At 40.4% G+C, this 26511-nt stretch overlaps 1 protein-coding gene across 11 annotated transcripts in view; it reads left to right on the top strand.

The window, feature by feature from the left end:
• The window catches only part of ITPRID1 (ITPR interacting domain containing 1), a 155252-nt gene that overhangs the window by 116407 nt on the left and 12334 nt on the right, over positions 1–26511 (top strand). For 4 of the 11 annotated variants that reach the window (XR_008448447.1, XR_008448448.1, XR_008448449.1 and 1 more), the window contains exons 6-12: positions 823–1415; positions 2983–3037; positions 18522–18607; positions 18992–20473; positions 23466–23593; positions 24446–24557; positions 25255–25608. Coding sequence is in view for 8 of the 11 variants with exons in the window: in XM_054058120.1 (XP_053914095.1) it covers positions 823–1415; positions 2983–3037; positions 18522–18607; positions 18992–20473; positions 23466–23593; positions 24446–24557; positions 25255–25608 (2810 nt within the window). In the remaining 3 variants the exon portion in view is untranslated. Of the gene's footprint in view, positions 1–822; positions 1416–2982; positions 3038–18521; positions 18608–18991; positions 20474–23465; positions 23594–24445; positions 24558–25254; positions 26501–26511 lie in introns of those variants that run through there. The other 7 variants (XM_054058118.1, XM_054058117.1, XM_054058116.1 and 4 more) reach the window with 5 other exon arrangements.

Below are 26511 nucleotides of genomic sequence, written 5' to 3'. Positions count from 1 at the left end.
CTCAAAGAGAAATGGCAGCCAAGAACGTTAGCATTTTGCCATCTACTGTCCTCAACATATCTCTCAAGGAAGGAGGAGTCCTGCTGATGTACTCATTGGCTCAGGGTAGGTACAGACACAATGTGGAAGAAAATGTGTTGTGCTTCCTTGTATAAATAACTTCATGGTGCTGTAGTGATGGAAATATCGAGAATCCTTTAGAGAAAACACTATTTGCTTCTCTTTAGATGTTATGCTGTGTTAAAAAATGACCCTGAAATTACAGGAGATTAGTATGACAAAAAAACCCCAAGAACCTTTATATATTAGCTATGAGTTTCTGGGACATAAGTGTTTTGCTTTGTGCTGCTATGAAAAGAAGAATGTAGCTTCCGTGGTCAATTAGTATCGGTTAGTGGCTATATGCATTTTCCAGTAATACTGGACAGCTGCCAGCTGTAAACATTTGAGATCAGATTTTAATAACTTTATTCCCATGAATTTTAATAAGTCCTCAGAAATGGCATCCAAGTCTGGCCCAGCCAACCAGAGAATTTCAAGCTGGATTCTGTAACCTTTATTCACAGAGAGCAGTATTCAGCTGCACTTGACCCAACAAATTCAACATTGCGTAAGTGTTTGTGTAATATTAAGAACTATGCAATGATGTCTGTATGTAGCCTGAATGGATCCTCTGGAAGCAAATGAAAAAAAAATAGCCACTTTTAAATGTGGTACTCAGTATGTTTCTTGGCAATGACAAGTTTGAACAATAATTGTACCTGATTATTTCAAATTGCATTATGTAATAACCATGTTGCCTTCTATTTTGCCAAACTTAAGAACGTTTTCGACAGCTGGAAGTACTTGACCACGTAACGAGTGCCCTCTCGTCTTTGCTGACCGATGTCAACACCCAACAGACCAAATCACAGGATGCTGGCAGGGATGACATGGGTCTCTTGGATGCGGCAAAGAGCAGACCTGCAGTCACACGAGCAAAGTGGAGAAGAATAGGTCAGCTCCTAAAAAGGGCTTCGAAACAGACAATATTGTTGAAACAAAGCTCGCTGGCACCTGGGGAAGCCAACTTATCCAGCAAGAAAGAGAAACCCTGTTATTGTGCAGATATTAATGAGAAAGGAACAGTCCAGGTGGGATTTTCTGCACCTGTTACATTGGGCTGTCTGACCCAGGAGCAAACCGCCAGAGACAAAGGTGTTTTGGCCTATCCCACATCCCAGTGTTCACTGAGTCCATTGGGAAAAACGTGGGCTTCATTGCATCAAGTTGCAAAACAGCCCCACCTTTCTCCTGCGTGTGAGGTACCTGCCAAAAAGAGGCCAAGAAAGGAGCCACCTTTTCTTGTGGCCCACACGCTCAAAAAAGTGGCTGATCTAAACTGCAAGCTGCCAGATTCATTTGAAATGGAAGAGGTGAGGTGGATTTTTGTGTATTGCTTGCTAGCAATGTATTTCCATCCATATTTACAGTATAAGTTTGGATTCTCATTTTCAGGATGGAAACTACAGTAAATTACTTCAAACACCATGCGGCAGCATCGTGGGGAAAACCAGTAGGATTTACACTACTCATTGGGTTTTTGATTATTTTAAATTGTCTTTGTGTTAGAATACTGTCAAAGAAGTTGGCACTGAAGTTACTGAGGTAGGATTCATTCAACTAGTAATATAGTGTGAGATGCTAATGTGTTTTATGCAGCACTAGGTTGGGGTTTTTTTCATAGAAGGAAGTTGCAGGAACATTAATACATATGGCGAAGGATATTTTTACAGATCCAGTCATTAACCAGGGCTGGTTTGTTTTTTTTTTTTTTTCCTTTTTTATTCCCCCAAGCTGATTATCTGGTATGCTCTTTCAGAAAGTTGCATCACAAAATTAGCCTTGGTTTTATAGCAGCATTTGAAATCTTTTATTTCTCTGTAAGCTGAGCAACCTAAAAGCAGAATAACTCAGAACAGTAGCTTCTTCTCATATTCAGTCTTCAAAGTCCACAATACTCAGCCCTCTGTACGTTTTGGCAACAGTGGGTTGTCAGTGGGGTTCAACACAAGGTAGCAGAGACCAGGATACTTGCCAATCCCTGTCTTACATCTAGAGTTGTTGTGTGAGCAGCAGTTTCTTTGGCCATACTACTGCAGAAAAAGGGCTATGGCGTGATACTCTCCAATCATACAGACTCCACTGAGATGTTGACAGGAACACTCTTCCCTTTCCAGCCATCCTTCAATAATGAGGAAAAGGAAGGAGTCCAAAAATTAGGCTGTACTGTAAGAATCAAAGAAAGGGGGAGAAATTTAATGGTTGGCAGCCCCCTGAAAACATATGGAGCATAGGAGAAAGGAAAGGAAGGAGCAGTGACTGATTGGAAAAGGTAGGAGGCTTAAAAGTTTTATGCTTTTTAGAGCATTAGAAAAAGTCAGATTAAGGTGCTGGTGTTCTTCTCGAGAAAGGATATTTATATTTTTAAGTCCTTCCATTTTTTAAGTTTTTTTTCTAAAGGAGTTCATGCAGCAGCATGGCATGATATTCGTCTTGATACTATGAAAAAGTCAAATGGGTCTTCATTCCTAGAGGAAAAAAATTCGACCTTACATACAGTCTTTGGCAAGAATTTGCCTCCATATGGTTACATTTCCTTGGGTTTCTTTTACTAAGGCTTTTTTTTTTTTTTCTTAGGGACATATCTCTGAGGCTGTTCAAACAAGATTGCTAGTGTATTTACATGTTGGGAACCTTTATGTGTTGATTACTTTAAGCAAGGCTTGGAAAGGTTCTGAGACTAGAGCCTGGTTTATGACAAGAATAAATATTTTAAGGGGGAGACAACTGAAAAGGAAACATCTGAAAGACTTTATGTTTTCATTTTGAAACATCCAGAATTTTTTGGTTTTCACTCCTAACTCCCTTCATAATAAGGAATACACTCATAATCATTAAAATCAATAATAATTTTTCCTCCTCACTTCTTTTTCTTCTCAGATTCAGAGTTTTGAGGATGAGACTCCTTGTGGAAATGCTCCTGACATCACTTCTGGTGAGTGTTAAGAAACAGACAATCTGCCAGTTTTGTTCCCATGTACCTGCTTCTAAATTTTAACCTAACAATGTGTTTTTTCTCTCTGCTTCCATCACCGCGGGCATTTGGATACAATATTCTAGACTTGACAATCTAGATTATATGACTTGAGAAATCATAGGGGTGTAAAACATACAGGGAGACATAATGAGTACAAATGAAAAGGGTACCTTACATGCACGGCTTTGAGTGATTGGGGTCCCTGTCTGATCCCTTAAACAGACCTCTCTACTCTTCCAAGCAAGATCAAAGCTTTGCTCCTGCTCAGTGAATTATTTGCCAGACTGGGATGACTCCTTACTTGCCAACTCTCAGATTCCTACAAGATAAGTCTACCAGGAGATTGGAGAGAGTGGCTTTGCAGCGACTGTGCAACCAGGACTTTCTGGTGGTAGCATGGCCTCTGTCCCATTTTCTGAGTCTCCTGTATCACACAGACTATCACCACATGAGCTGACATAACATTGAGTCATGCATTAGAAAATAAGTTATTTGAGGAGTCTATGAAAGGATTAAAAGCAAAGCTGTTAGACCAGATGTTATGCTGTCATTTGGGGCAATCTGAGTTTGGATCCCGAGAAGCATTTGCTGGCAGAGGTGGTGGTATCAGAGGAACAGCTTTCAGCCGCCGGAGTAGGGAGCATTTGGTCTTGTTCTCTAGTGACCCTTTCCAACCAGTGTTTAGAGCAGGACCAGCAATTTTAGTTGGGTTTTTTGGTTGTTGTTTCTTTTGTTGTTTGTTTGTTTGTTTGTTTTAATGGGACAGAAATTTAATGTGAAAGAACAAATAAGTAGCAAGAAGCAGATAGCAAGGGATGAAGGTGAAATTTGATAAGCCTTCACCTTTTGAGGACTGCTGTATATCACTTTTGGGAAGCCAGCACAAATAATTAAGCAACTCAAGTTCCTAGACAGGCATCTAAAAAAAATCAGATATCCATTGGTGCTTACCATTCACAGATGCCAATGGCTGGAGTGACAGCGGGATTTGGAGGAGTGAAATCATGTCCCAGTTGAAGGCAGTGATACAAGTTTCACTGACTTCAGTAAGGACAGTGTTTTCATCAAAGTATATGGGACTTTTTTTGGTAAATGTTACAGCTGAGTAAAGGCAATGGAGTAAACCATGAATTCTTCAGTTCTAGAGGACTCATTTTTGTTTTCAAATAATCTGTAAGCACACATTTGGTGTTTTGCTAGGGTTTTTATGGCTGTAAATAGATTTTGTACCTATGGCATTTAAATGCTCTTGCCACATCTTCTGGCAGGGTTGTATGTGTCCAGTCTGCCAATGCATGACTCCGATGACTTTAGAGTCTTTTTGCCATTCAGATTGTATAATTTGTCACCTGAGTTACATGAGGTTTTTTTGATTTTATTTTCTGATGGATGTCTTGATCTCCATGAGTGAAAACAAGCCCCCATAGCAGTAGCTTTGCTCGCAGCAGTATATACAAAAAGAACAGCAATTCCCTAGGACCTGTGCAGTGAGAAGCACTATTTGGATAAACATTCAGTCAGAAATTAAAAAAAAAAAGTGAATATGGACATAGTTAGTCCAGTGGGGAAAAAATTCAAAATGTAGTAACATACTCACAAATGTTTTTTTTTTTCTTTCTTTGTCTACTTCCAAGAAATGACTGTGCTATTTAATGATGAAGGGTGTTACTTAGAGAATTTATCAGATTGTATAGGTACATTGATCACAATGCAAGGGGAAAAAATACCCTATGCCCTCAGTGCTCTTTTCAGACATGTGAATAAGCATGTATTTAGTAGTAATTCTGTGACAAAAAATGCTGAAAGTAATTATTTGTTTTTAATTCTGTTTAGACTGTCATCAAGTGATTAATCACAATCATACAAGTAAGCTGCAGTTATGTAAGATTTATGCCTTTGCATAAGTGTAATAATATTTTAGAGTTTTGATTGAACCCTGGAATCTTTCTCTAATGTTGTGGTTTCAGTTTTTTTTGGTTTCGTTGATGCCTGGCCTAAATGTAAAGGGGCTGTTTTGTTTGGGCTTTTTTTATAGGCTTTTAAAATACTTTTTTCTCTTTTCCCCACTGTTCTTAAATGTCATACCCCTCCATACCCATGGGAGTTTCATTGTGACTTCAGCTTGCTGTGTATCATGGAAACAGTCTAAAAATTGCCAGTTCCGAGCATAATATTGTTAGTGGTGAATAATCATAGCTCTTAAGAAGGTTTCTACTAGATTTAGTAGAATGTGGCTCAGACCCTCATGTAGAGGTCCTCAAAGTAGCAGTAGTGAGGAACAGAGTCCATCAGGAGGCTAATAAAGGAAAAGAGCAGCTCCCAGGAGAGCATGCCCGAATTTAGATTCCAAATTCTCTGGGGCCCAGGCTGCCTATTTTTCAAGGCTCATGCAGTGCTTGGTACTGTAAAGGCCCACTCTCATTTGGTTGTGTGTTCTGTTGGAAAGGATGTGAGTAATGATGAAGATATGAGAGCCTGATATGACCCTGCTGAAATGGGAGCTCACCTGAGTGGGGAAGCATGAGGAGCCCACTATGAGAAGAAATAGAGATAGATAGGAACAGACTGCTTTGCCTAGATGGAGCATATTAGAGACGGGTGACTTATGGAAGTAATTGTCCCAGTGGTATTGTCCCTTGGCTCCATAGCCTGGCCTCAATTTTAGTCCAATTGCTTAATTTTCTGCACTCCCCATGAAAGCCAATTCCCTGGCTGCTGTGTGTCTTCTTTATATTTCTCCATAATGTAGATTCTGGCTGTTTAACTGCAGTAGGCATTATGGTAAGGCTTTTTTTTCCCTCTCTCTTGGCAGAATGCTGAGACTTAATTTTAAAAGACGCTCAAACACCCTAAACATCCCTGAATGACTTACAGGGAAAGCAGAGTGTTTTCTAGCTCTGTTTTAAAAAATATTACAATCTTTTTTATTAGGCAATTTTATCATTGTTATAAATAAGTAATTGTACTGGGGAGAAGGGATAATCCTTATTTAATTAAATTCATCTATACTCCCAGGTTGGCAGCAACCAGACATATGTGAGACTAATACCCACAGCCTGCCTGTATGCATGTGCAATTAAAAATTCACTCTACAGTAGCACTGGCAGTTTAGTGTTGCTTTTGGCATTTACAAATTCTTTTATTTTGTGACTTTTTTTTTACCATACACATATGCTGGAGCAGATGTTGCTTATTTGTTGTTTATTCAAATCTGTAGGCTCTGGCAGCTAACTCCATTGTTCTGTAATGAAGCTTTATTCACTGTCCTGTATTAGGACCCAGCAAATGCATGACAGACAGAGTTAGCTCTCAGCAGGAACTACAGTTATTGTCCTTACTTATTGGCTGTTTATATTCTAAAGCTCACAGTTGAGAAAGCTGGCTGGGCAGGGTAAGAAGCTGGGGATGCTGTGTGCAGCGGAAAATTACTTGACTCTACTCACTGTATCTTTGCCCTGATGAGGTGCAGACTTGCATGTAAACTCATCCATTGCAGGGATTTCATATTCAGCACTTGAAAAATAGAGCTGTTGTTGCCCCCTATCCCCTCTTCTGCCTTGTTCTCCTCCCTCACCCCTGCTGTTCCTTCCTTTTTCAATTAGCCTTTGTAAAGCACTGGGTTTAACTAAAGGATGTTTCAATGTTGCTCACCCCTGTTAACTCAGCACGTGCCTGAAAATTCATTAACAGCAACATCTATTAGGGAGGCATCGGAACCTGGTGTTATTTTGGTGTACGTGGTAGTTGCCCACTTCCCCTTGCTCCTTATTTATTTCCCTTTCCCTCTGAGGGGTGGCCACACACCCAAAAGGCAGGAATTCCCGCATGGTGCTGACCCAAGCAGACACACTGCTCCCGGGTGCTTGAGCGCCAACAGAAAGGCATTAGCCTGTTGGAAAAGCCCTTGGTAGCCCATGAGGCAATCAATCAGAGAAGTAACCACTTCCATCTGGCTTACTGTGACATGGTAGCTCGCTACTGAAGTGCTTGTGATTCATCTTGTCCCAACAAGTGGTGCCAGGGATCGCATACACCCAATTTTTGCGGCAGCTGGGAACGTCCTAGCTTCCCCACATGCTGAGCTAACACATTAGCTCCTGTGACTTATCAAGTAGCAATTCTTTCAATTATCACACCTTCACTCCTCCTACTCACCAACTCCTCTGATGGTTTGGCACCATGGGAATATTCACAGAATGCAATTGGTATTTCTTTTAATTGACTGAGTGCCAAGAACGTGAATCCTGTTTATTATCCATTATCCATTGTAAAGTCTGCCTGCAACTGAAGAAGTAATATCTTCAAAAGTGCAAGAAGAAAAGACATGTATATTTCCTGTGCTTCAAAGAGTACAGGATTTGTGTGTACTTTCTCTAGTTTCAGTATTAAGAAGTGAACAGGTATTTCATTTTTCATACTTACTGTAGTGCCTAAATAATACTGGTTTTATTCATGTATAATGCAGTGACTTTTAGTTTTAAACACTGATTAAAGGAAGAAGAAAAGAGATGGCTGAAGGGAAGATTTGCTAAATCTGCAAGCAAAATCAGGAGCTGAACTTAAAAATGTCCTAGAACTACTCTTGTGTTGATGCTGTCTGACATTTATGTTAAACTTTGGCATTGGTTAATCATCACATATAGTCTCCAAATATGAGTTCTCTTTCCATAAAACATGATGAATAATAGAACCGTAATAGATAGTTCCCTCTTTACAACAGCTTTATCTTCTGCGGGTGACCTGGCACAAAGGAGACTTCCACCATTTTTAGCTGCTTTGGGTTGCCTTCATTTGTTTTATGACGCCTCAGCCCATATTTTTCCCATCTTCTGCACATGAACCGTGTAAAGACCTTCTGACTCTTTCCCATTTCTTGCATAAGAGACCTGTATGTGTAAATAAGAGGAAGCTGTATCATTTTAATGCGTTTTGTAGCCTGGAGAAGACTGGAGGGAAAGTCCTACGGTCTCAGGAAGAAGCAGAGACTGAGAGAAAAGAGCAAAGTGAAAGGCAAATTGTGAAATGATGAATCTTCAAACCTTCCTGCATCTTTTCCCTGTCCCAAGTTGTTTGGTTGCCTCAGAGAAGGCCTCCTAGAAAGGGAATGTACTCCTGCAACTCTTGAGAATATCCTGGCTGCTTTGCTCTGCCACAGTCCTTGAAGTTTCTCATGCGAATGCATACATCTAAGTTAGACAATAGAGATAAAGATGGAGACCCAGAAGGCAGTGATGCTGTGTTCAGCTGCACAGAAACTGGATGGACAGTAAAGAAAGGAAATCTGGAAGATTTTTGAAATGGCTTCTGCGAAGTTGTACCACCCACTAGTAGCATCAGGACACCCTGTCCACAGTCATCAGGTCTAAACAGCTGTCCTAGGATCTTTGGAGGGTTGTATATTTTTCAGTGAGTGTATTCCTAAAAGTTATTGAGCAGTTATAACATTTCTTTGCATGTACGTGTCATATTTTAGATCCTACTGAAGCAGGCTGATTCATCCTAGTGGAAAAGGATATGCACACACCACATACTTAAGGCAGATGGCCCAGTGAAAGTTATAAAACCTGCTGTTTAAATCTTAGGGGGAGGAAAATAATATAATACCTAAGTATCCAGGAGAACAATCAAATACTTTGACTACTAAAATACTTAAGAGACACCAATTTAAATTAACAGTGATAGCTTTTCAGACAAGAAAACTTCTCAAATGAAATCTAGTTGTACTAAAGGTCTAGTGTTTCCTCTTCTGCCTTTTCTTTTCACACCCCCAACAGAGCATAGAAGGAATCAGAGCCTTTCCTGTGCAGTCACGGACTCCTATGTTGCTATACTAGTTGCTTCAGTTGACAGCTTGACCCTTTGAACCTTGCTGCAAAGTTCAAATCCTAACTGCGCTTCCATCCAGCTCAGATGGATGGATGGGTAGAGGCAGCTTTGTGAAGATGTACATACTTCTGATAGCACCATATTGCTTTGCCATGGCTGCTATGAGTGTCACTGACAGTGACACCTGTGATAGGGAGACTTTTGAGGTTATGCTGGGTGTATTTTTATGCTCTGGAGGACTCCAGTTTCTTTACAGATGAGAATCTTTATTCCTGTTCCATAGATCTACATAATTGTCAGCTACTGACTGATATGTAGCATCTCTCCTTGGGAAAATATCACTGACAGAGAAAGGTAAGCTTATTAAGCCTGATGCTTTTAGACCCCCTGATTACAGTTTAATGACTATTACCATGGAAATAGAGCCATTATAATTGACTCTCTACAAAGTAGCACCCAAAAGCCACATACTTGTTCTGGTCTCCCAATTGCTTTGGGCACTGCTGACCAGGCGGAAGTTGCAGGAATTGGAAAAACATAGGGGCTTTTCACTGTTTTTTCTCAAAGGTCTCTGTAAGGGTTGATGGAAACCATCCTCCCTTTTGTGAGGTGCTTTCAGTTGCACAGAGCCCTACAAGGCTCCCTGCAATCGCTTATTTTTTATTCATTATCTCTGTGCAGCTGCTGCTGGGAGAAGTTGTGATGTAACGTGATCTACAGTGTAGGCTGATGACATTCAGCTCTACCTCTCATTTTCATCAGAAGCAGACACAACCATCACCCTTCTCTCCCGACATTTGGCAGCAGCAAAAATCTGAATTAATGACAGTTGGCTGAAGCTCAGTTGAAATAAGATAGAAGTGATACTGACTCTCAAGGAAAACGAGGAGGAGGACCTGGCAAAGTTTGAAGCTGTTTCATCAGCTGAGGAAAGATAAAAGACCATTGTCAAAGTGACTGCAATTTCAGGTTTTGTCTGGATTCATCACTACTCTTAACCTCCCAGAATGAAGAAACATCATTTATCACAGAGAACTGCCCACAATGTTCCCTCTTTTCCTGTCAAATTCAGCTCTTAGATTACTCATTTATACTTTTATCATTTCTAGGGCAGTGTGTTCTTGTGTAGGACAGGCAGGAGACAACAGTAAGCTCTGACTCCTGTGAAAGGCAGACGTCTTGTTCCCTAGCATAATAGTTTGCAGGGGTGCGTCTGTTGCTCTCAATGACAGAAATTCATGATGTTGATCTGTATTACCAAATCTGGCACGACTTTTTTCTCTAGCAGCTTTAAATACTTTCTGTAGCTCCAACTAACCTATTAAAGAGGGATTCCAGAGTTATGGACCAAATTGTACTGGGGATATCCTTGGAAGGGGCAAAGGTGGAGACTTATGGATGGTGAACTTCTGTCACCAAAGCCCACAGATGTTAATTCTGACCCTCTCTAGAGGGGTACAGGGTGGTTCACTAGTGCAAGAAAATTGCATCATTTTTAGTGATGTATAAGGCAGAGAGCATGCTTATTCCCTTGACCATATTCATCTTTGATTTGGGCAGAGAGGAGGGGAAATGAACATTCAAAGAAAAAAATGGTTTCATCTTTCTTTAACGAATAGCTTAACAGAATTTATAAGCTAATTCAGTTTTTCTCCAGAGCTTCCTTCTACACAGGAGCTCAAGATAACCTGTAATGTGAGTAAGTGACTGAAAGAGAGAGCCAACCCATCCACCCACCAGCCCCAGGCATTTCACAAAGGAGTATATTTATACCTGCTATTGCAGCAGATGTACTGAAGCTAGTTTTAAATCAGTAAATATGTGCACCAGCTTTAAAGCATGCTAGCATCTAGTGCAGGTACCAGTGACTGTCTAGCCACAGCATCAGGGAGCTGACAGTAAACCCTCTCACCCTGCTTTTCAGGCAGGTTCTGCAACCTGGGCAGTGCTCCAGGCTGCTGTGCTCTGCCTGCTGGCTGTGCTCTGCCACAAGCATGCTAGACGTAAGCATACTATACACTGAATCTTAAGCCAAAAACTTGGTGCAAAACAGTTTTTTTCCTCCGGTGTTTTGGAGGAACTGAATGTTCTGACGATAGATGTAGATTTGCTCCCTAGCTATTTCTGTCATGCTCTGGATGCACACAATTTGTGTATTTAATTCTCTATGACCTTGTTCCCTCAAGTGTTTATGGTTGATATCTGGAGAGCATCTGGGCCAATGTCCTCCTAGGGGAACAAGGGTACTCAGAGCTCTGTGGGTAGCCAGACCCAGGGGGAGGAGTGGGAGGCTGCACAGGAGGACATGAAGCACAATGTGTGCACTCCCAGTGTCCCCGGAGCTATGCACGTGTCTCCTGATAATTATGGCTTTGACAGGCAGACCCCATAGATACCCGTGTAAAGAACTGCAAGGCTCAAAGTGGGGATGAAGCAAAATATCGGTAGCTGTCATATGGCATGTTTTCCCAGCACTTTTCATTCCCCCTGGCCCTGTCTCACCTTCTCAGGGTACAGCATACATCCCATGTGAGGTCGTTGCAGTCATAGGGGCTGCAGAGCTTTTCCCCTCTTGTTTGTAATGGCTTTGGCTTCACCTCCGCAGAAATAGCTGAGGTCCTCCATGTGACAGTGGTACCCAAAGTAACAGGGAGAAGAACACTGCAAACTGGGTGAGAGCTGGAGTAACTGGGTATTGACAAACAGAAGGAAATAACTCAGGGAGGCTAGATTTTATTCACCTTTTAAGGTGATATGTACTCACCATCTGAATATATACCATTCTGTTCTATTCATGCAGCATCTTCTAGCATGGTGGGGCACAATTAATAATAGAAATTTCCTTGCGTAGAGCTTTTTTTTTTTTTTTCAATATGCTTTCACGCAGTCACACTGGGTTAGATGGCTTGCTTCAATTCAATTCAAAGGGAACGAGGGCTAGACAAATTTCTTGGCTACGCTTTTTTTGGAATTGGAGCTTTTGCTGCATCTGGTGCATTTTTTAGTGCATTATTTGCTTTCAAGTAATATGAGTCTACTAATAAGATCGTTTGTCTAATTTCTGCTATAATGTCATTAGAAAACAAACTTTTCAGGACACCGACAAAAACTGTAGTTTGTGCGAGCCTTTGGAAAGTTTGTGGTTTATGTGCTGCTGCCATCTGGTGATTGTTCTCCTGAAAAGCAGCACAAAGCTGCAGCTGCAAGGAGAAGGGTCAGTACTGCAGCCCTCTCTTACAGAAAAGTTGTAGAACCCTGTATTGTTTGGATAGAAAATAAATATAAAGTAGAACTCTCACAGCTCAGTTTCATCGTTCATCACCATTTCTGCAACATGAAAAGTGAATCAGTGTTACAGAAGCGCAGGAAGATTAAAAGAAAGACTAAGAGTAGAGTTTTCCTTTGGCATTTCAGTGGCACTAAATGAAATGTTTATGTTCATAGTCAACAGACAGTAATCAGTACAGTTGCCTGTGGGGGAGCTACTTCCTAGATGAAGGAAAGAGAGCACAGTATGCTAGGAATAAAGCAGATTTCATGGAACATTACCAAAGGATCAAATCTTGCCATATACATGGGAACTGATAAGAATAACAATGTTTCTTTTCCTTAACCACTCAAGTTGTATAAAATAATTTCTTCTGGTGCATCAGTTGAGTGAGCTTCAGAAAGTCCATTGTTCTGGATAACGTCAATAAAAATAGGGTTCTTCTTGGCTTATCCATAACATCTCTTCAGGTGAGTTTTATTAGCTCTTAATGGCCATATAGTAGAACGTGACACTTAAAATTGACAGTGCCTATCCTCTCTATGTAGCAAGAGAGAGGAGTAAGCTGCAGCAGTTCTCCCATCACAGGTCTGGACCGTTTGTAACTGTGTCATGTAGTTGATGTATTCCTCTAGCACATAGGCAGCTCATCCAGCAATATCATTCTGTGCGATGCTATACGCAGGGCAGTGTTGTTAGGGGTAACATACAGATTTACCCAATTTGCAGAGCAGGTACTGTGAAATGCCTAAATGGGGAGGATCCAGTAGCTACTAAAAATGAAGATATTTCTGTTTTGAAAGTATTGTTTGACCATATATTATTCAAAGTCCTTTTTTTTGTCGTATAAGACAGAAAATCTCAATTTTTCTGCCTTTTGTGTTGCAATGTTTTGGAGAATTGGAGCCTTTGCATTTTCCACATGCTGCCGGTAGAGCTGTAGTGCCGAGCAACTTTGGCGGACTGAGCAACTATTTTATGCCTGTGTTTGAGAAGCAAAACGCGAACCATCTAGAATGTAATAAAATATCTCCTTAGTTCTGGCACTTCTGTGGACAAGGTGTCACCTTTATTTACCCTTCTCTCACTGCATTCAACTACTGTTGAATTCAACTATTGTTGAATGGAAGTGCTTCTTAAGGGCAAATCAGTGAGATATTTTTGTGCCCATTTAACTCTGGGTTAAGCCTGTATCTATAATAGTTTCCCTGCTGGATTTAGCCTGAGTGTTTAAGCTGTAATGAAGTTAATGCCTTGAGAGTTTTGTGTGAGAGACTGCAAAATGACTTTGCTTTTACAGGGAAGTGGAAAAGTCTTATTCTAAGTCCTACAGGCTTCTTTTTCCTTTACAAAACATCTGATTAAATTGTGGCTGCTGTGTGTTGTTTTGTCCAGTGTATGTAGCAGATAGTTTCAGAAATATTTATCCATACCAATATGGATATTTCTGGCAACATTCAATTAGATACAAAAATATCTAAAGTTTGAACAGCGTTGCTAGGTTGTAATTGGCCATTCTGCTTTTTCTTATGACAGGATAAGCAGTCCAGATTTTAATTTGTGAATTTAAAATTCAAATTTGCACAAATGTTCTTGCATTTGAAGTTTTGTACCTATGCTTCCCTGTGTATTCAAATGATGTAGAAAAACAAATACTGAGGTACATTCATCAATGTTAATGTGATTCAAAAGTCATGCAAACAATGTGCGATTATTTACAAGCAGTACAGTAGCTCTCATGGCATCTTTTGCAGTTTGCAAATATTCTCCAGGCTGGAAAACAGAAAGAGGTTGTGCTATTTGCAGCCAAATCCACAGAAAACCAGCTGCAGAGTCTTCAGAGGAATGCAGAACTGTACTCCAGAGCTAATTTTTTTTACTAATTAGGGAATATTCTTTCATTAATGGTGAACCTAGGAGCCCAACAGTTTCAGAGAGCTCCTGCACTGACAGTTGCTGAAAATGGAAGCCGCTGTATCTGCATGCAAATAAGGGGAGAGAAAAAGTCTTAATGAAATTGGATTGATCAAGTAAAAGGCTGGAAAGCTGGGTACCTCTGAGATTTTGAAGGCATGTACTTTCTTATATGATACAAAATAAAGCAGAAACCTGATTAGTAAGTTCCTCTAACCTATTTTTATTTAAAATTCAGGCAGAACAGAAATGGGATGCAGGAGCTAAATTCTCCCAGTTCAATTAGCACAGAAAGGCGAAGAGCCAAGGTTTTCCTCACTGAGGTCTTCAGGGGGAATTCTCAGCTTTCCTCTTTCCAGCATAGCCAGATGTATTCTCTGTACAGGGCCCAGAGTCGTAATTTTTCGTTCATAGTTGAATACTGGTCTGCGTCTCTACTTCTTCTCCAAACATACTTTATCTTTCCTTGATGTGATGCGCTGCATGCATTTGCAACCTCTATAGGTTTGGGTGTCTCCACACACTAGGAGAACTGACTAGAGCTACATGAATAATGGATATTTTGGTTCAGTAGCTGAACAAAATTATAGGAGAAAAATGCAATTCAGGTAGATTAGAAAGGAAAATGTTTTGCTTAATGTTCAGGTGATTTAATAAATTTTTTTGCACCTTTCTTCTTCAAATTAAACAATGCAATCACTTTCAGAAGAGAAAAGAAGAGAAAAGAAGCACATTTAAAGGAGAAAGGTGAAAACGTTTTAAAAATATCAAAATAACCTATGAAAATTTGAATCTCTCCTAAAGATAACCTTCCAATTGCCAGAAGACTTTAGTTCATTAAACACAAGGAATTGTTGCTGTGAAGAAGCGGTGTCTCCAAGACGACCTTAGCCACTGCTGAAAGGACTTTAGATGCTAGTTCATTCTGAGACAAATCACCACCAGCATCCAACATGAACATTTTCAGAAACTTGGTAGGTAAAGGTAGTTGTCCTAGGAGACGTAGCAAAGAGCTGGTTTAGACTCCTGCAAAGAGTGGTGGAAAATCAGGCTATGGGTGTCCTTGCTGGATATTAGACCCTGACGAGAAAAACTGTACTGTTAACATTGGCAAGCTACTGACCTTACTGAAAATTTCACAAAGAGGGAAACTCTATTCCTTCTCAGGACAGCATCATGCATGATCTGTTTTGCCATCTCACTTAATCTCTGTTTGGGACTCTAAGGGGAAATTGATAGATTAGCCCACTCCTTGCCCAAACCAGTTTCCCTGGTATGTAAATTGCCCTCCGTTTATGCAAACATCACTTGGCTCTAGTATACAGATATTAAACCGAACTATATTTACATGGACTGAAACTGAGCTGCCTCAAATTGAAGAGGCAATGTGCTTAATCTAGATTCAGCATAAACCCAGCATGCAACACGACTTGCCTTCCCATTGCAGCCCTGCTCCTCATTTCTCCCAGAAGCATGTAGTTCAGCTTGAAGTCCTTGTGGGAACACTTCGAAAAACTCTTCGTGCCATTTTTACCCCATGATGAGTTGGAGGCCCATATTCATTTTTACTTTTCATTTTAGTCTTTTTTTAAAATTAAGACTTCCACTGAAATCAGGACTTTTGGCTGGCTTTGAATAAAGTGTCACAGAGTCAGAAAAATATCTCATCTTTTTAAAACTCCTTATCTTCACCTGCCTACCATCGATGGGGCCTGGCAGACTAGGTAGGATCTTGTAAGTCAGTGTGGGATGTAATGATTAAATTAAGCATCTGAATGTAGCTGGAAAAGAACTGCAGCTCAGACCCTCAGAGACATTGCTTTGTACTTGCTATATAGGGAATTTAATCTTTACACTATGGGTATTACTTCATTCTACATTCAGTACATAGATAGGTGCAAATTAGATGCCTAACTCAGATGAAGGTGATTAATTGGTCAGAGGACAGGAAATCACAGTAATAAGCACAGCTGAACTGTGCTTAATATGGATCTCCTGCTACTATACTTTTCTTCCCTTATATAAGTTTTGATTTTGCTAACATGAAAACTATAGGAACTGTATTTCTGCTTAGTAAATATATATTTATGTATAAATAAAGTAAAGTATAAGTAAATATGTATTTATGACCTACGGTCATAGGTCCTGTTATATTACAATTTAAAATACGTAGATAGACAACCTTTCAGAGTGGTGTGGTTAAGTGGCCTTGTTTTATGAACACAACTTGCGTGTTTAGTCAATGAGAGCTATGGTAGCAAAGCATGCATCACATCTTCCTCGAGGGCAAGTCCACGGAGACACATGGGGGTCTCTCTGTAGCCTAACTGTAGTGGTATTAACTTGGTTCTACAGTCATTTCATCCAGTCTTTAATATCTAATCTTCTGCCTAAAGATCAGCCCAGAGTCCACTATCACATATTTTGGGTAGTTCTCTAGCTAGTGTATGAATATAAATGTCTATGGGAAGATGGTGTGGTTGCAATACACAAACCGACTGTGCTGTTAGAACAGATGCACCATATTTGTTGTAATAAATGGGTCAAACCTGGCCACAGCCACTTGGTTTTTGCCAGATCAGAAGATGAATTCTCACAGCTCTTTCTCCTCCATTAAAGTCATGGATTTTTTTCCCCCTACACATAATTTCTAGTAGCAAGGCAGCTACTTTGGTATTCTGCGTATCTCAGGAGTAAAACAGGCACCTTAAAACTCTGGGTAGTCTGATAATGTGGTCTTCTAGCTCTGCAGACTTTAAAGCCTAAAGGTCAGTTGTCATGATTGTAGGATACAATTAAGTATTTGAGGCTCAAATAAGTTGAGTTTCAAACTGGTTGGAATTACAGCAGCTGAAACATTTCATCTTTTCAAAATTTTCTTAAGCCTTTCTTTCTTCATTTTTATGTATGGAAAACTATAGACCAGACTGACACACTGGAAGCAACAGCTGGCAAAGATGCAAAGGATAATTGAAGCAGCTTTAAAAAAAGTTTAGTGAATCTACAGAGCAGTCTCCCTTGGGGAGAAGCTGAACCATGATGTTGTTTGTGGGAAACTGCAAGGGTGGGTTTTGAGACCACACATAAAACAGGCAGTTTTCAGCAACACCACTGCAGATTTTGTAATGTGTGTGATGAGAACCAAGTATTTCTAAACTGAAACAGGAAAGTGACTGACTGATGTGCTGCCAATGATACTAAAATTGGTAATGCAAGTAATTAATCTAAAATTTATAAAATATTATAAATACTATAAAAAGCTGATATAAAATTATGTCAGGCTTTAATTTTACAAACAGATTGTGTGATTTTTATTAATTGATGCCCAAGATACATTAAATAAATCCATAGTCTGTTAATGTGTGAAAACATAATTCATAGGCTTCTTTTTTTACATTTTTTCAGTTCACACAAAAGAGAATTAATGACTCAGGTCTCCAAACTGCTAGGTGAATTGTTACATTTTCATGGATATAACCAGAAGATAAAAGGTGTCAGGGTTTGGAAGCCATCATGTATTCAAGGAACAAGAGAGGTTTCAGCCTCCACCCCTTGCTTCCACAGGCAGACTCCCTCAGCCTGCTCACCCAGCTCCACTTCTGAGCTATCTGAGAATGAGGGCATTATCTAAGGATGAAGGTTATGTGAAAGTGAAAGTTATCCAAGGGCTTAGACATATTTAGATGTACAGGATAACCGAGGGCTTACTCTCAATCATTTGTACTTTTAAAGTAGGTCAGCTCTTATTTGTTAAATCAGATAGATAAAGTCATATAATTTAACTGCTAAAATTGTGGTAGGAATTGATTTCGTCAGACAATGTGGTTGCTAGATCAGTAAAATTCTCTGGAATAAGTCTCGAATGTCTTCCTTTTGCCTTTCTACCTTGCCATGCAGCTCTACATCATCTTTGTTTGTTACAATTATTTTCTGTCCTCGGACCAAAAAAACAACAGAGATGATACAAGATGTCTTAAAGTAGAGACAAACTGGTCTAAGGAGAGGCTAGGGAGGCTCCTTTTTCCTGCAGGAGTCACCTAGTTGAAGCCATCAAAACTATGTAGGTATGAATGAGACTCGGTCTGAGCCAGTTCTAACAAACAAAAGTCAGTATTTTTAGCAAAGAAAAAAAAGTAGTTGACTGCTTTATATGTTATTTACATTGTATATGTTGTGTGAATATATCAAAATCTGAAATATTCAGTTGATGATTAGATTGGTGAATAATTCAATGCTTACTAACACCAGCAGTATCTATAACAAGCACGTTCTAGCATTTTTTATGGTTGGAGCAATATTTCAGATTTCTGACCAGGATTAAGAATATTGCTAGAAACGTACATTTTAAGTGCCCCACCTAGCTCCGTATTCAGTTTGGCCTGGTACTGCTTTCTGCCTTTCTTCCTGATTTTCCTATCCTTCTGTTTTCCCCAGCAGAGATGATGGTGACAAGAACAAGCAGCTGCCAGTCAGACAGCAGTGGGTTCATGGAGGAGCTGCCAGAACCCGTAGTTTTACAAGTAAGAAATGAGCAATAGTTGTTAGTAGGTCTACGAAAGCTCTGTAATCCTGCCACAAGTAACAATAAAAAAACACCCCATGGAGCCCTGAAAGCTTCGTGAAAACAAATTCATCCTCTTACAAAACATCACAAGGCAAGGAGCTTTCTCAGAACTTTGTACAACTATTCCACCACACTGATGGAAGATTTGTACACAGCATAGAGAAGAAATACTACAAGAATCTTTGATTCTTTGCTTCACTGGATGTTTAAAGATGTTCAAAGATGTATGCACCTGGGAACAGGGGTGTCAAGGGTAAAATAGTGTTGGGTAAAACAGTGTGATAGAATGAATATAATATTTATATTCCTCCTTTTTTTCTCTTTTTTTTTTTTCCTTCAGAATGCATCTTTGTCAGAAAAGATTAATTTTATTTCTGATATTCACAACCAAGAAACAGCTCTGTCATATAGGACAGAGTTTCTGATGCTAAATCAAGATTTTCAACAGAAGCCAAATGATTGTGCTGCTAAGGTGTTCACAGCTTGCAAGAACATTTTCACAGTACCTGGATCAACAGAAGCAGGCAGTCACCAGAGAGAAGAGACACATCTGCTGCTGACTGCAGGAAATGGAGAGTATGAGGCCTGTAATGCTGAACCACAGAGTTTTGTACAAGAATTGTTATGTGCCATGGACAGGAAAGAGGATAAAACTGGAAGGAAGCAACTGGAAAAAGAGGAGTGCATAAAAGAACATGATCTTTTTTTTCAGAGTGGTACTCAGGAGGAAGGAGATCCTAGGTCCTCAAAATTTGATCGTCACTTATATTTTAGAGCAGGACACAGAAAGTTAAATGTAACGTTACCGGAACTGTTTGACATAAACCCTGAAGTAATCTGTGAGAGCAAAGTCAGCAGTGAAGATGAAGGTGAGAGGTGCCTGACTGAAAAGGGCAGAGTTGCACATTGTGAAAATGCCCTTGAAAGTCATACAGAATGTGTTAAAGGACTGTGGTGGGATGTAGAAGTGGCGAGCAAAGATGACACCCTGCTTGTAGTGAATGAGCTGGCAAATGGGCAGAAGTTCTACGAAACCGATGGTGATTCAAAAAGTACGAGATGGTTCTCCAAAACAGGGCTCCCAGGCGCTCCACAGAGTGGCTCAAGAGTGCAAAGCGAGAGCAGTGCCACTTCAGGCTCTACTCTACAAGTATCTTGGAGGCATCCCTCCGGCCTAGTGAAAGGGCCTGGATTAGATTCATCTGAAGATCAAGAAACTGCTAGTGTACAGGAGATATTAGATGCTAACAAATTGGAACAGGGAGACACTGTCCACAACAATGAAATGGCTTCTGCTCCTCCAAAATCTGTTACTGTTCAGATGTCTTCAGGGCTGGAGTTTACTTTGAGGGTGGAGTGTACAGGGCAAAAAACTCCTTTCAGTGAGACCCTTGCTAGGGAAGATCCTATGAACTTCTCTGAGGGTGATTCTCTCACACGATCAGACCCAGAGGCTTTGAAGGACATTGTGAAGCAGACCACTGAAGCCTCCAGCCAAACTGACATCCGTGCCAGGATACCCAGGTGGACACCACTGCTTCAGCCATCCCATACTCACCTGGTCAAATCATCCTCTCTTGACAACGTGTTTTGTGGCAAATACAGGTCACGCTACTGGGATGAAGCCTCTGGCAACAGGGGTGCACAGGGCAGTCACTGCTGCCACTGTTGCTGCTGCCATGGCTGCTGCTCAGGGACCTTCCATATGGCTGTCTCTCCCCAGTGCCCTGTGTGTTGCTGCTCAAACCATGCTGCCACTGAGCTGCAGCTCTTGAAAACACCAGTGGTCCTACAGGACACTGCAATTCATAATCTTGTTCCGGTGAGTAGTTTCTTTATATACATAGACAGCTGACACAGTTACGAGCTAAATATACAAGCTGCCTTTGCCTTTTTGCCTTTGCCTCTTTAGTGAGACATATCTTGGGAAAGTAGCTGAGAAAATGCATGGGGAAAGCAGCATTCCCTTCTGGACAAAAATGGCAAAACTATCTGTGCATCTTCAGTTTTGTTGGGCTGCTTCTTTTAGTAACTTACATAGCTCAGTTCAGTCTTAAAATGGTTAGTGGGAACTGGGTGGTATAGTTTACAGGTCAAATGAAGAGCTGAGATATCAAGATGAGTTTCAGTGAGTTCTTGTGAATCAGCTGAATTGTATTAACTGAGTAACTTATTGGACTGCAGAAAACGCAAGATGTGATGGGTTTGTGTATGTGCTTTTACTGAGAACTCATTTAGGTTATATTGCTTAGTCTTTATTAAAGACTAACTGTGAACACCCAGATAGATACCATAAGCCAAATTGCTCTAAATTAAAATGAATTGTGACTCCTCAGAGCCTCAAGCAATTTTTCCATGGTAGAATAAGCTTGCATTAAATTAAAAATCTTGCTAAGATAAATATTTGCGATAAATATACTACAAATAAAAAGCCACCAGGTATTTTATTTCTGTTTTTTTGAGGATTGCTGAGAGTTCCCAAAAATGTGAAAGACTCACAGTGTGTTGGGAAAGATGTCTTTAGCATCATGAGAAAAAAGTGGAAGAAGCAGCCTACCTCCTGCTAGTTTGTAGGAATTTCTTTTTTTCCTTTGCTCTTTGCTCTTCATAACAAAATGAAACATGAAGTATTATACAAATTGGAGAAGAAAATCATTAGACAAAAGTTCCAGATAGAGAAACTGGTGAACTTTACGTTGCCACATCAATGAATATATAAATCTACAACGTCTTGTCTTTGAACAGTGCATCGAACAGTATGTATATATCTTTTGTCAGGTATCTTGCTGTTGCCACAAGATGGCAGTGAGTCAGTACCTTATGGTGGACAAGGAAGCATTCTCGCATTGACTACTATTTTATCACTCTTTTAAGGGGGCGGATGGTGACTTTTCTTCTCTATTGTGTGGACAGGAAATGAGGGAGGAACAGACTTTGCATCAAACTGTTATCCAAGATCTGTTCTTAGGGATGTGGCTACACACGCAAGTCACTGTGCAATAAGCGAGTGAAATAACTGAATATTAGTCACTCTGCAGAGAATACAACCATGCCTACTTTATTCTTTGCATTGAAGGTGAGGTAGTTTCTGCATCTTTTACTGAGCGCATGTGTGGGGAATGCAACCACCACAGAGCAACTGATAGAAGATTTATCCTGTTTGCACGCCTCTTACCTTAAACAAGGTCTTGCACGACAGTAGTCCTGGAACAGTCCCCGCTCTATATTCCTTCTGAGGCTGAAGTCTGAATAAATCTATGTGAAATTGTGCTCTACAATATGTCCAAAGACTCAGTGCTAGGGGAGCTGCCCATACCTCATCCACAAAGGCTGACACAACTTCTTACAAAACCTACACACTTTGTGCCTCTTGTGTCTTTTGCATGCTTCTTTCTACATTTTTGTTAGCCTTGAGGAAGCAACTAGAAATTTATCTGTGGCCCACTGACTTCTCTCAAGTGACCTGAATGACAGGAGAGCTTCCAGCTGATTTGGATATGTGTTTTTGATGCTTAGAACTCCTTGCTCTGCTCAGATTTGGCAGCGGCTAGGAGAAATCATTACTACTATGTGGAAACTGCTCACTTGCACCCCGCAAACTTGGTTCTTTTAGAAACAAGAAAACTGTCTGAGGAACAAGATTAAAGTTTGAGGTGGGGGACACATAACACACCTGACTGCCTCATAGGCTGCAATTCCTTCCCTGACCGACAGCATCAAAAGCACCAGCTGTGCTCCACGTGGAGTGGACAGTTGGGAGAACTCACCTTCAATGCAGTCATAGGACCAGTCCCGTTAAACCACTTTTAGTCTCTAATTAGCCCTCATTGGTGCAATCCCATAGCTGTTGGGGCAAGATTTTTTAAATTTACAGCTACGTCATCAGGAGTGTCCTTGGCACATTAGCTGCATTGAAATGGAGATTGAGAATGGAGTCTCTCAAATGCATAGAGAGCATTTTTTACCCTCTAGCTGAGGTTGGTTCTCCAGCAGGAATGGTTTCCTCAGGATTCAGGCCTTGCTTGGTCTGAGGGATGCGTTTGTGCACATAAACATACAAGGATCATCAAAGGACATGATTACAGGAATCCAAAGAGATGGGGCATTTCTATGCTTTGCAAACATGCCTCTTGTTCTATATCAGTTACAGTGGTCAACAGTGGAGTGCAGATTTCTTCACTGTCTTCTCATGGTTTTCGAGACAACAAAATCTGCCAAGGTGGGAACATGCCAAACGTCATCTGGCACTCAGAGTAATTTCAGCTTAATAGGGGCCCATGCTTTCAGAAGGCAGATAACATTGTCTCCAAAATCATTTGAATGATGCTGTCCGCATTACTTCCCTGAACAAGGTGTGAAAAGTCAAAGAAAAGCCTTTAATATTACCAGAAACTTAGATCTTTCCGTGTGACTGGTATACTGCCGTTGTATTAGTCCTGCGTTACAGAAACTCCTCCTGTTCAAATATAATGTCTGACAAGAGCACAATAACATCAGAATTTAGCACATTGCATCAGATCTTTGATCAAAGTGTTTTTCCTCTTCAGTAGCAAAAAATACTCATTGGCTCAAGTAGTGCCAACATTTAATCCTACATTCTTTAGGAGAAAAGGAGAGGACCGGGATGCTAGTGATGCACCCAGAGAAAAATCACTTGAAGTGCCATCTGGACTTTCATAGCACCTGCTCACAAAGTCCCTGTTGTGTGTAAGAGAAGGGTCCGTGCCATTCAGGTTATTAGCTTCAAACGCACTAGACATGGAAGACTCAAAGAAAAGTAGTAAAGTGTGGTGTCTTCTTACTTTTCTGTGTAGTGTACCCTCTATGAAATACAAGCTATGAAGAGCTCCTGCCAGCACTTCCAGGAGAAGATGGATGAGATTGAACAACACCTGACTGAACAGCAGGTTCTGTTTTCCAGTGCAATGCCAGATGAAGGAAGGTAATGGCAGCCCAACACACTTATCTAAATCCAAAACTAGCATCAACAACAGCCAAGGGGCATACACAACATGTATGGTCACTTGTTACCATATGTTCACATGTTACCAGAACACTTCTGGTTAGTGAGGTGCAGCTGTGGACATCCCACAACTTGGGGAGAAATATATTGCAATATGATTTTTGCTCAGAGGAAAGTCTGGCTTTTTTCCATACTATTCAAGGCTCTTAAACATGAGCATATTGAAGGGAAAGATTGCTACATAGATGCAGACTAGACTTTTAGTGCACAACCACTATATTTTAATAGCAATAGAATCACAGGAACAGATTTCAGTCAGATAGAGCTCAGTGTCCCAGGTCAATCGTGGGTTCAGTGAAGGAGGTGGGAGCAATCTCTGACAAACCAGTCCTTTTAGGCCATGTACTTAGTGCTCATGATCAATGGCATAATGATACAGGGAAAAATGAACTAGCTCTTCGTGGACTCAGCCCAAGTTCACAGGGACTACTGAGAAGTGTCAGGTTCACAAAAAGTTACTAGAGTAGCCTGAAAGTAGGGCATTCATGCAGTCTTTGTGCTGGTGATAAATTAGAAGTGATAAACCTGCCCAAGCTCAAGGTGGCTCTGCAACTACAATCTTGTTTGATCTTGTTTGATCTTACAACTGGGATAATCAAACAAATGAGTGACAAGCAGACAAAGGCTGTTATTAATTATTTTGTAGGGTATCCTGTAATCATGGGTAAAACCAAGGCTGCAACAGAGGGAGATACTGGCATTATTCTGGGGCTGAGGAAGAGAAGGGTGTTGACTGCTCACTTGATTATGTTTTCACTGCTGTCTCTACAGGGAGGAAGGCAGACACCTGCAACTCTTAAGGCAAGCTGTTCGTCAGGAGGTTGCAGAGCTGGAATTTTGGCTAAATGATCAAGCCTGCCAGGTCAGGGAGGACATCCTTATGGTATGTTGCACGAGCTACTGCTCTGGGTTGTTTGGGGAGAGTTTAAAGTCTGTTCTGCTATTCAGAGTTCAAAGTATTAACTCCGACGTACATCCAATTTAACCTTTCAGTGCCAAGAGTAAAAGAATTTCTGGTAACAGTCTTACAGTTTAAGTTGTTGACTCTCTTTCTCTTTGACTAAGCTGCTTGAGCAAAACCACCCAGGAAAAGTACCAATACTTATAGAAGTGACTTTACTCTTCTCTGCTTTATAAAGGTCCTGTGATTTCCAGAATAAGCAGTTAGTGTACTGAATTACTGATAAATGATTACTGGTCTGTTTGTTTTCTGGAACAGCTCTCCATTTCATAAGGAAAGGTAAAGAAAATTTGGTCAGGGGATCAGTTACTTGTATTTAATTCTTGCCTGACAAACTTGGTTTAGAGGGTCAAGACTGCAAGATTGAAGACTGAATGTCACAGACTGAAGTCCACTTGGACTTTGTCAATTAAGCAATTAAATCTATCTGTGGTATAAAATGTCCTTTCTGCCTTTCTCCTCCTCTTTATAGCAATATCTCCTTTGCCAGATATTGCATGTCTTCTTTGGACCAAGCAGAACAAGTAGGCATGCTTCGTATACTCTTGTGTATCCTGCTTGATTCTTTTTATTATATTTTTATTACTGCAATATGCTTTTCCTTCTATTTTCTCTGCAGCAGCTGGACCAATTACTAGTAGAACAATCCCATCTGTTTTCTGAGCTTGGACTCTCTGATCGGAAGGGAGAAAGAAAAGCCCAGAATAAACAAGCATTGACAGATGCTACTGAAACTGTGCATCCTCAAAGTGGGTGCTCAAAACTGGTGCTCCGAAGATCTCCTAGCAAAAGCACCACAGCAACAGGCTCACTTTCTGCCCTACGGTCAGTTCCAACCCCAATGCAGTTTACTACCAGGACAACACCTGAACCAAATTCAGCGGAGTCTGACCCACAGGAGCTCTCCACCAGGAGAAAGGAAATAAACAGACCTCCCCAAGCAAAACTGGACTTAAAAACATTTTTACACAGTGTAAGGAAGTGTTTCAGTCTCATCCTCAAGTTTGTAGGTAGAAGGCATTGCTGACCTGCAGTGTGTGTCTCATTGCCACAGCCTAGGTCAGAATGTTTTTCCGCTAAGCCATGTGTTCATTCAAAGGGACAGAGCCTGTGTTTCAGTGCACTTTCAGTCTGCATAGGCAAAATGGGTAGAACTGGGGTTGAACCTGCCTTGATATTTGACAGTAAGCTGTGGCAGTGATCTAAATGCTTCAGAGAGAAGAACATTTAAATACATGGATGGTATTTGCCTGGCTTGTTTGAACTTTGAATGTAACTGTTTAACCAATTAGTATATTCAACCCTTTCCCACTGTGTGAAATTAGTAATTTATGACTTCAATCTACAGAGACAACTATCCAGTTTTACAGGGGCAGCCAAGGCACCGAACTGGAAAGTTTGGTGTTTTTTTGGAAGAAATTCGAAGTAAACATTTCTGGCTGATCTGATGTCACAATGTAACCATTAAAAAATTGTTATCCTGTCTTTCTAAGTATAAAATATGCCTAGAAAATCACTTAGATAGCTGCCTTATCATTTAATGATCTCTTCTACCTAAACATGTGCCACAATTTTTTAAAGGACTGATCATGCTCTTAAATGAACAATTAGGGTTAAATTTTACATAAACTTTATCTAAACACCATAGGAGGGAATGCTTTCTTGATTTGTGTTGATATTACCACTGATATTATCAAATAGATTCAGGTTCTTTAGCACACAGTTAAAATAATGGGAACAACAGGCAGTGAGGAGCAAGGTACTGAAATATTTGAGATCATATTCTGTCATCTATTGCTCCCATTTCCTTTTAAGACTAGTCTTGGTCATTCTCTCAACATACAAGGAAAGTAACACTTTTTTCCCTTTTTTTCCA

Source organism: Cuculus canorus, chromosome 2 (assembly GCF_017976375.1).
Source record: "Cuculus canorus isolate bCucCan1 chromosome 2, bCucCan1.pri, whole genome shotgun sequence".
NCBI lineage: Eukaryota > Metazoa > Chordata > Aves > Cuculiformes > Cuculidae > Cuculus > Cuculus canorus.
The sequence above is the reverse complement of the archived record's forward strand: the minus strand, read 5'-3'. Positions and strand labels throughout refer to the sequence as shown.